Source organism: Ruditapes philippinarum, unplaced genomic scaffold (genome assembly GCF_026571515.1).
Source record: "Ruditapes philippinarum isolate M1 unplaced genomic scaffold, ASM2657151v2 ctg612_1_1_1_1, whole genome shotgun sequence".
Classification (NCBI taxonomy): Eukaryota; Metazoa; Mollusca; class Bivalvia; order Venerida; family Veneridae; genus Ruditapes; species Ruditapes philippinarum.
Window position 1 is genome coordinate 34,263 of NW_026856417.1, and position 11,588 is coordinate 45,850.

The following is an 11,588-nucleotide window of genomic DNA, read 5'->3' on the forward strand; positions in this document are numbered from 1 at the left end:
GCTGGGGTTTACATACTGTGACGACAGAGAAAGGGAAAGCGACAGAAATGTCATATTCAGATGTTCGTTCATTAGTTCATTTTTGCCGGGGTTTCATATTGTGACAACAGGGAACGTGCTTTTATGTTTGACTATGATACAAAAGAGAAAGAACACCAAACCACTCGGCAATCTGATTAATACTCGGGGGCTACGCCCCCTCGTACAAATCAGATAGCCTCGTGTTTCGGTGCTCTTTCTATTACTAAGCTTTTGGACGTTTGATGATTGAACGAATTGGAGTGTTCTATATATGATAAACTGAATGTGAAAGTTTCATTTATATATATGTTTTAAGAAAATAAACTTATTAGCTCATTAACTTATTATACGATCTTATTAGCATGGGAATACAATACATGTCCATAAACATGTACCTGTGTATATAAGTAAATGCATGTATAAGAAAGAAAGTACTTACGATGATAGTATATTTGTATATTTTCGTCAGAGTTTAATTGTATGAAATAATTTATATATATAAATAAATAGAAATATGACAAAAATAACTATAATGCAAGATTCCTAAATAATAAAAGATCATAATAAATATAAAAGTTTAATGGTAATAACTGTTGTCACTTTAGCAAATTAACTATTAAGGTCAAATTTATAAACGTATTCTTGTATATTATTTATTATTAGTGAGTTGTTTTTTTTTCGTTTATATGGACTTAAAATTTTCTTTCAACAGAGTGTAAGAGTTTAAGAATACGTAATGGCAGAGTAAATAGAAATATGCGGTCCATAGGAGCCTCTGTAACATTCGGATGCAACCAAATGTACATTGCAACATTTCAGGCAACAGGAGCGACTTGTCTGGCAAACGGAACATGGTCTCACAAACTAGATTGTGAAGAAGGTTTAGTTTTATGTACTATATGTTTGAAATAACTACCTATACATATGAATGTGTTAGACGGCCGTAAAAAATTCAGAAAGAATTTAGATAAAACTGCTTGATAATTTGATAAGCGTCTGCAGCGACATTCATACAGAGGCATAAACTTCACTTCAACACGTCAATCAATGTTTCTTTTCTTTTTCATAATTTGTGAAAAATGTTTTCACAAACAAGTAAAAATGTGCCTTCATGTATAATTACCTTACCTTTAAACATTTTTGCATATCATTGAAGATCCTCTATTTCGTAGATATAATGCAGTTTGTTTGTTTTGTTGTTTTGTTAAACAAGCACATTTTTCACAGTGTGTCATTGTTGTTAAAACTTAGCATATTACAATATTCACACGTTCACAATTGATAAATGTCATATTGTTTTCAGATGCTGATGATAATAGAACTTGTTGTACATTTCTTCCGGGAGATTGTCAGGATATACAAACTATAAACAAGGCAGCAGAAACTGGGGTGTTTAAAATTTATCCAACGGGAAGCGATGGCTTCATGGTTCGTTGTGACATGGACACGCCACCTGGCGGGTGGACTGTGTTTCAGCACAGAGAATCAAATAGCGATTTCCTACAAAACTGGGAGGCATATAAGGAAGGGTTTGGTCAGTTGGCTAATAATTTTTGGTTAGGGAATGATAAGATATCGAAACTTACAAGCAGTGGTCAGTACAAACTACGAGTTGATCTCATAGATCAGGAAGGCTTAGAGGGATATGCGGAATACAGTTCATTTTCAATCGGAAATGAGGCGACAAAATATGTCTTGAATATCGCGGGGCATAATGGAACAGCATCGGACAGTTTAGTTGAGAAACATGACGGAATGATGTTCAGCACATTTGACCAAGACAACGACAAAGTAACTGGTAATTGTGCGAAAAGATTTGAAGGAGGTTGGTGGTATCGTGGCTGTCAGACATCGAATTTAAACGGACCATATGGGGATGGCGATTGTAATCACGGAATGACGTGGAAAAAATGGAGACATCAATGTGTCTTTATGAAATTTACTGAAATGAAAATACGTCGGAAGTAGGATGGACATTTTTAACTGTCAAGCATTGTGTGTTTAAATTTGAAAATTAAGTTATTAAAGCTTCTATTTCTTTAAATAAAACTTTAATAAGTGTATGGAAAAGGTGCAGCATGGCATGATAAGGCCTGATACAAAGAAAGCATTGTTATAAATTCTTAATTTTCTTACCTTAACCAATTCATCCGGGCAGCAAATGATAAAGTACTTCATTCAAATGTTGTTTGTATTCTAACATACTTATTAAGCAAGATAAACAAACAATAAGGACAGACAAACCGCGCATTATTAAAAGACGATGCACTAAATAATCATTTATATTTCCATAATAGCATGTTCAAAAGATATAAATTAAAGTAATACAAAATACACTAAAGATCTTATTCAATTTTATACATAATGCTATTGTAGAATGTTATATATGTATCTATGTCACCTTTCTTTTCTGGATTAAATACTTACTATATTATAGTATTTATTGTTAAGTAGATCATCAAACCTTTAATTGCATTCAATCTTAAATTTATTCTTTTTAACTTTAACTGGCGTTGTATCCTTTCTGCTATTTATATTTAATCTCCTTCTACAAAGCGGAGAGGGTATTTTTAACTTACACTGGCGTTGTATCATTTCTGCTATAAATATTAAATCTTCTACAAAGCGGAGAGGGTTTTATTTTTAATTTTTACTGGAGTTGTATCCTTTCTGCTATTAATATTTTATCTCCTTCTACAAAGCGTAGAGGGTATTTTTAACTTATACTGGCGTTGTATCCTTTCCGCTATTAATATTTAATCTCCTTCTACAAAGCAGAGAGGGTATTTTTAACTTATACTGGCGTTGTATCCTTTCCACTATTAATATTTAATGTCCTTCTACAAAGCGGAGAGGGTATTTTTAACTTTCACTGGCGTTGTATCCTTTCTGCTATTAATATTTAATCTCCTTCTACAAAACGGAGAGGGTATTTTTAACTTTTACTGGAGTTGTATCATTTCTGCAATTAATTTTTTATTCCCTTCCGCAAAGCGGGGAGGGGATCATAGGTATGGCCTGCGTCTGTCAGTCAGTCCGTCCGTTCGTCTGTCTGTCCGTAACACTTTTGCGTTTGCTTGTGTGTTTTTATCTATCTCGCGGCCACGGGATACTTAGTCTTGCGCACGAGATATTTAAGTTGTGCGCAAGAGTAACTATATCTTGGCTACGAGTTACTATTTTGTGCGCACAAATTAATAAAGTGGTACACATGAGATAAAATGTTAGTCGTAGGAACGAGATAATTAAGTGATGCACACGAGATACTATGTCGCGGTCACGATTTACTAATTGGTGCGTTCGATATACTATGTCGTGGCCACAAGTTACTAAATCGGGGGAACGAGATAATTAAGTAGTGCCCACGATATACTTAGCCTGAACGACGAGTAACTAAGTCTCGTGTGCAAGAGATAATCAAGTGGTGCACACGAGATATTATGACGTGGTCACTAGTAACTAAGTCGTGGTACCGAGATATTTATGTGGTGTGCACGAGATACAATGTCGTGGTCACAAGTTTTAATTCGTACGTATGAGATAATTAAATGGTACGTACGCGATACTTTAAGCTTAATGCGTGTCTTCAGGGTCATATTAGGAGATCACTATCCAAGGCCCATAGATCAGACTTTAATTTTGACTTAGTTTGTTGAGACCATCCTCTGATAGGTTTGATCAGATTGAAAGTACTAACGGCCTGTTAACATGGTTCATACAAAGGAATTAGCCCTGGTTTATTTTATTTGGTAGGGACATTGCCCATGGTCAGTAGATGGCCTACATTAATGTTTGAGGTCATAGGTCAAAATCAATGTAACTGTGACACTTCATGTAAAATCATTGTCTGATAAATAACTTGAGAGGGACGTCCGTGGCCGAGTGGTTAATGTCGTTGACTTCAAATCACTTGCACCTCACCGCTGTGGGTTCGAATCCTGACAGGGACTTTGGAATCTTTTATGTGAGGAAGCTATCCAGCTAGCTTATGGAACGTCGATGGTTCTACTCAGGTGCCCGTTCGTGCCTGAAATAATGCACGGAAGGGCACCTGAGGTCTTTCTCCACCAGTAAAGCTGAATCGTCGCGATATGACCTATACTGTGTCGATGTGACGTAAAACCCAAAAACAAAAAAGAAACAAAGAATAACTTGAGAAGAAATAAGCTATAATTTATATAACCTAGTTAGTACATTGCACTTGATCAGTACAACTAAAAATTTTGAAGGCATTGGGTCACAAATCAGGTTTAAAATGATACTGAATATTAAATCATTGTCCAAACAATAACTTTTATGTATGGCAAAATAACATGCAGATGAAGTAGGGGCAGCATTGTCCTATGGCACATTTCAAGTTAACTAGGAAAAATCATATATAGAGTGTAATCTAAGTTTTAATTATCTCGTGCGCATATCTTAATCATCTCGTTCCAACAACTCAGGTACTCGACATATATTCTCTTGAGAACCATTTAATTTTCTCGTTCCCACGACTTAGTAACTTGTTGCCACGACATAGTATCTCGTGCGTACAATTTAGTATCTCGTTCCAACGACTTTGTTACTCGTGGGCAAGACAAAGTATCCCGTGAAAAGAAACTTGAATATCTTGTGCGTACGACTAAGTAACTCGTGCCCACGACTCAGTAGCTAGTGCCCATGACACATAATCCCGTGTGCAACAATTAATTATTTCGTTCTTACGACTAAGTAACTCAAGGTCATGGCATAGTTTCTCGTGCGCACGACTTAATTATCTCGTTCCCACGACTTAGTAGCTCGTGGCCACGACAAAGTATCTCGTTCGCACCACCTAATAATCTCGTGCTCACGAATTAATAACTTGCTGCAACAACATAGTATCACGTGCGCACAAGATAAATAAAAACGCACAAATGTCAACTCTGTGCCACCCTATTATGCACAAGCCTAAAAAGTCACAAATATCATGCATCGGAGGAGTACTTTGCAAAAAAAACTCATAATTTTAGCAACTTAACCAATTACTTCATGAGCGTTTGTTGAAAATGACATTTTTCATTGAGAAGCCTCCTGTTACAATTTCAAATTGCTATAAAACTATACAAAAATGCTTTATTGCTGATTAAACTTAGCACAAATGTTAACTGGACCATAGTCATTATAACGACATGCTTAATCCTATATTTCTTGTTATCATGGCAACGAGGGACTATCTTAAACTTGCAAAAAATCATTTTGCATAGATTTATTTTCTTTTTAAACTGATTTTAAAGTGCTGCAACTTCTCAAAGGATTGGGATAGAGTCAAAGTTCTTCAGTGTTTGTTACAACTTATCTTAAGATCGACGTGAGGCTACTTTAGCCTCTCACAAGTCCAAAATATAATTCTTGGTGTTGAAAGGGGCGAATGCCCTCTTCAGACCCTAAACAGAAGAGGGCACACACATTCTCTCTGGTTCCCCTGACGTATCTTTTCGATAGAGGGGCGGCGCCGAAAAAAGTGATCACTTTTTTAACAACATTTCTCAAACGAAAACAAGTGTTTCGGACCTAAAAATTACATGTTTTACTATCTGAGGCCTCAAAGGTGGTCGAAAGTGCGTTGATTTGCGTATATATGAGGTAAAGTTTTAAATTAAAAGGTATACTCGCCTTTAAATTGCATACTTCTTCTTTCATAAAAAGCTATTAATGACATATTTTAGAAACTGCAGATACATATAAACATAAATCATTTTTTAAAAAGTTTGTAAGGATAACAAATGCTTTCATATTACAATTTCAAACATGATATGTCATGGTACCTAGGGTATGGTCTAATCAGAACAATGAAATTTCATTCACTGTCCCTAATGCATCTTTGTTCGTTCTATGTTTTATTCATATAAACATTATTACTTGACTAACGTGGCTAATAATGGAAACATTAAATATTGAAAGGTCACATGTTATTTAAAATATAAACTATTGAAACGATTCAGTTTCAAGACAGGCTTATTGAATGTACTCAACAGTGTCGTTATTTTTAAGCCAATTATTGTTCATTTTTCGGTCGGTTCAATACACGCTTTTTGGCATCAGCAAACAATATTTTGGTTTAGTACAGCAAGCTACAAGTACATTAACTTACGTAAGAAACCGTGCCGCTGAAATGGGATTCTACAAAACGATCAAAACTTTTTCTGTATTATGTGTTTCGTTTGTTACTATTACATTAACCTTTTTCGATAGTGAAGGACTAAAAGTTAAGTTCAAAATTTCGAGTATGAAATTTTGTTTAAAATCTGACGATATTTTGACGACGTTGATACAAGTATCGCTATCGCAGTGTGTGGATGAATGTGCAACAAGAACAGATTGTAAGGCTGTTAACTATTTCAACCGACTTCACACATGTGAACTTATCCCGGACGATGATGAGGAGCTATTTGAAAATGCCAGGAAAAATCATGCATGTGTTTTCGTTAAAAAGACTGACATGGATGTAATCGAAGTATGACCTTTTAAAAAATCGCTCGCTCTTATGGAATGTTGTGGTGCTTTCAAATAAATAAATGATAGATTTTTCTTTTTACACTTGAATCTATTGAATCAAATGCATAATTATCAAAATGACAGATAACAGATTTATTTACATAAATTAATTTGTTAATTTCAATATATTTTTCATTTTTAACAAATATCTCATATAGCTGATTTGGTTTTTATGTTTGAATAAACTAATTAATGATAACTGATTTAAAAAATATATAAAATATTAAAATAGTATGCTTAAATAATACTTAAACATACATTTACGTCTGTTGTGACCGTTTACTTAAAAAACAGCAGCAAAACTGACGGCACAACAAAAAAGACAATAAAATAATATTCTGACAAAGATGATGGATAATGGTATAATTATACATCTAGGTATATAAGCCAGTGCTTGGGGCGTATGGGGTGTATCACATTTTCATTATCCCATACATACAGACTCAATCAAATATTGTCTGCAATTTTCATGTAATGTGTAATTTTGTTGTGATTAATGCTTCTAAGGGATCACTTTTTCGCAAGATTTTTATTCCGAAACGCTTAAGTCAAAGTTTTAATGTAAATGTCTGCCCACCAATTTGTTCAGCACGTCCATACGCCATTCATTTCAGATAATTCATGTAATTATGTGTGTTAAATAGTGGTAAAGGTTTATCAAGATTTATTGTTGAGTGATAATTTCTTACTTCTAGATAAATGACAAGTGTACCTGTGACACTGCAGAGACTTGTAATGTTGAGCCCGATGCTTCATGTACAATTAAAGGTAAATTTTGATTTCTTAACTTAGGATGGATGTGGTTCCAAACCAACGGTATGTGTACATTTTATTAAACAACACCAACACAATACAGGTAATGTTACCATTCGTTACTGCTCAAACGTTTTATAGTACTTTCATGAAACTATTGTATCGAAAAAGACTTCTTCTTTCTAGTATAATTTAGATAAATGGAATGTGCAGATACATAAACAGATTGTTATTTGTTTCCAACTCAAGGGATGGATTTTTATAATATTTTTTACGATTATTGTTAGAGTGTTTTTTGTGCAATTGTGTAGGAAAACCTATACACATATAGCTAGCCAGTGCTGCGTTTCTTTCCCATGGGATTGCCCCCGACGGGATTTAAGCTCCCGCGTTCAGCAATCTTTGGATTACTAGTTAGACAAGCTTGGATACTGATATTTATGCTTGCGTTTGATCGCATAGGTAGACTGTAAAATATGATAATCTTTCAATGAAAGTATAGTTATTTAACCGTTTCTTATTTGTTTTGTATAATGTCAAATATCTAGTTGGGATTCTGAAAAAAAATTTTTTTTAAATGTTGTCTCGCAATTTAACTACCATTACTTCATAAGAGTATTGATATAGTTCAATTAAGCTACCACCTAGTGGTATGTGTTTGTTAGGTGTGTCTATGGCTGCAATCATTATGCCTCAAACTTGACGGCAACCCCTCAGCCACAAGGGAATAGTGGTATGTGTTTGTTAGGTGTGTCTATGGCTGCAATTCTTATGCCTCAAACTTGACGGCAACCCCTAAGCCACAAGGGAATAGTGGTATGTGTTTGTTATGTGTGTCTATGGCTGCAATTATTATGCCTCAAACTTGGCGGCAACCCTTCAGTCACAAAGGGAATAGTGGTATGTGTTAGATTTTATGATAAATTATTTATCTTTTCAATGAGGGAATAATTTATTTCTTCATCAAACTATGTATATTATATATAATAACATTATAATATTCACATTAATAATATTTGTCATATGTTGCGGTTTGGATCGGAATATCCGTCCCGAGGGATTGCCTTGTTACCATCTATGGGCGGGTTCACCAGGGATGGATATTTTGATCCGAACCGCAAACATATATCAGATATTTCTTTTTGAATATTCTACCATATTCTATTATATTTTAAATTCTTTACTGTAACATGTTATTACATCCGTAACTATTCTCTTACAACAGCATATAAAATTACAGATTCATTCATAACGGTATATTTACGTCTTCCTAAGCAAGCCATTGTGTATCACGCGACTCATCCCTCCATATCTCATGGGTAGAACTAACGGAAACGCCAGTCTGATATGCAAGAATGCACGCACCGTGTTTTGTAGCACGTCATTACCAATAGATAAGTCAGAAAGTAATTTATTATTAATAATAAATTCATTTCAATAACGCGTTTCCATATTCGCATAAACATTGTTGTTCAATTATTGTTCATGTAAAGCGAGAAAATGAACATACAGAAAACGCTAAATATTTTATGCAGTCAATGTCCATTTGATATCTCATTTATTATAAATTGTTTATAATTCAAACAATATGTTCAAACAAAATATTAACGTCGGAATAAACTCGGAAACAACACATCTCGAAAGCAGTTTTCATGTTTTGAATCAACGAACACAAGCAAATGAATAATGCATGTTAATATCAAAATTTTATTGATTTAGTTGGGAAGGAAATATGGAAACGCATTGTTTAAGTAAGTATAATTCAAAATAAATTCAAATTATTTAATAAATTTAATGGAAAATTTTTCTTTTATCTGTATATCTGAATTTCTAGTAAAGTTACAGTTTCAGAAACCTTTTAAGAGATGAAAAAGGATGGGATAAGTAAACGTTTAACTTAATATGATCTTTGTCAAATATGAATCAAGCGCTTAACAGTTTGCAAACATAGAAAATGTCCTTTTTTGCCATCATTTTCATTTTTCTATATTCAAATTAGAACCTTAGTTTTTGTTCATAAACATAATTTGACAATGTTGTTTGCTAAAGGCAAAACAGGGAAAGTAGGCATGAATATAATTATCATTTTTAAAATCATCTAGACCAAATATAACATTCAGGCGAAATAATCTTAAATAAAGTTTAAATAATGCTAAAATGAACAAAATAAAAAAAGAAAAAGAAATGACTTACAGTTTCATTGATTTTTGAGAGTGCTCATGGTAAAAACTGCTCTAGTTTATGGAAGCTTGATGTTTTTAGATATGACAATCATGAAAATGCTTGTCCTTCTATTTATATATTTCAAGGAAAAGAATCTTAAGATTCTACAAGCAGAGGATACAACACATGTCCATGAACATGTACCCATGTATATTAGTATACACATGTATAAGAAAGAAAACAATTTACGATGAGAGTATATTTGTATATTTTCGCCAGAGTCCAAATAATTATATGAAATGATTTATAATAGAAATTGAACAAAAATATACATACATTTTTCCCAAATAATAAATGAACATAATAAAATAAACAAATTTAATCATCTTGATAACTATTATCACATTATTAATTTTACAATTTAGGTCAAACCTATACATGTATATCATTTAAGTGATTATTTTCTAAATGGACTCAAATTTTTCTTTCAACAGAGTGTAAGAGTTTTACCCTACGAAACGGCAGAGTAAATGGAAATATGCGGTGCATAGGAGCTTCTGTAACATTCGAATGCAGCCAAATGTACATTCCAACTTTTCAGGCTCTAGGAGCGACTTGTCTTGCGAACGGAACATGGTCTCACAAACTCGATTGTGAAGCAGGTTTTTATGTTTGTGTATATATATGTTTAAATGATTGATTATAATAAAATCGATACAAGTACGATAAAATCTCCGAGTGTAGCTTATATTTTTTAAAACATTTATAAGCGGTTCCGGGTCAGCATCGTCATTCATACACAAGCATAAACTCATCCCACTTCAAAAATATACTCATCTGCTATATGCATGAACTATCTTTTGCATCTTATCCCTGTTTGCAATTGGTATAATCTTAGTTAATAAGTATTTAGCATGGACATCTAAGTACTACTTTGTTACCTTTATGCCATAAAACTGCATGTTCAGTACTTCTTTTTATTTTGAAAAACATCTTATTATTTAAACATTATTTAACCCATGTTTGATATTTCTAAAGAATTAAAAGAAATATGCATTTCTGAGGCATAATATATAATACTACATATAGTACAATTAAATCATTTTTCGTATATCATAGTAAATAGCATAACATATTTACACGTTTACAATTAATTTTCATTTGCAATCTTCAGATGCTGATGATAATAGCATTTGCGACGGTTGTATACTCCCGAGAGATTGTCAAGACATAAAAACTATAAACGAGACAGCGGAAACAGGGGTGTTTGAGATTTATCCAACAGGAAGCGATGGTTTAATCGTTCGCTGTGACATGGACACGCTACCTGGCGGCTGGACAGTGTTTCAACGAAGAGAATCAAATAGCGATTTCCAAAAGGACTGGAAAACATATAAGGAAGGGTTTGGACAATTGAATGACAATTTCTGGTTAGGGAATGATAAAATATGGAAACTTACACACAGTGGTCAGTACAAACTACGAGTTGATCTCATAGATCAAAATGGCTCAGAGGGATATGCGGAATACAGTTCATTTTCAATCGGAAATGAGTCGACAAAATATGTCTTGAATATCGCGGGGCATAGTGGAACTGCTACAGACAGTTTAGTTGGGAGGCATAACGGAATGATGTTCAGTACTATCGACCAAGACAACGACATCTATCCCCGTAATTGTGCGGGTCGTTTTAAAGGGGGTTGGTGGTATTGCAACTGCCAGTCTTCGAACTTAAACGGACCATATGGAGACGTCGTGAATAATCGTGGAATGACGTGGAAAGATTGGAGACAACCAAATGTCTTCATGAAATTTACTGAAATGAAAATTCGTCGGAAGTAGGATGGACATTTTTAGCTCGACTTTTTTTTTTGAAAAAAAAATAGAGGTATTGCTACAGTCAGGTCGGCGTTGCCGTTGCCGTTGCCGTTGCCGTCCGAAAACTTGTACCTGGATCATAACTTTTTTATTTTCTTTGTGTATTGTCTTCATACTTGGCCACAACAACCCTTGGGACAAGACCTTTCAGTAGACCACACTAACCTTGACCTTCATCCATAAATGACCTTGACCTTCAAGGTTAAAAGTCCAATTTTTGCTTGTTCATGCTGTTATTGGCTGTAACTTTGTTA

General features: G+C 34.0%; 2 protein-coding genes across 2 annotated transcripts; both read left to right on the forward strand.

Annotated features, from left to right (window-relative positions):
• Positions 1-777: 777 nt before the first annotated feature.
• LOC132746472 (ryncolin-4-like) lies at positions 778-1,989 on the forward strand. The gene is made up of 2 exons (XM_060735648.1): positions 778-901; positions 1,325-1,989. Exons 1-2 carry the CDS (start codon positions 778-780, stop codon positions 1,987-1,989), a joined length of 789 nt encoding a protein of 262 aa, XP_060591631.1.
• A 4,118-nt stretch (positions 1,990-6,107) lies between these two features.
• On the forward strand, positions 6,108-11,306 carry LOC132746450 (fibrinogen-like protein A). Its single transcript, XM_060735601.1, has 4 exons — positions 6,108-6,499; positions 7,236-7,308; positions 9,951-10,118; positions 10,631-11,306. The coding sequence occupies exons 1-4, from the start codon at positions 6,158-6,160 to the stop codon at positions 11,296-11,298; spliced, it is 1,251 nt and encodes a 416-aa protein (XP_060591584.1). The 5' UTR covers positions 6,108-6,157; the 3' UTR covers positions 11,299-11,306.
• Positions 11,307-11,588: the final 282 nt, after the last annotated feature.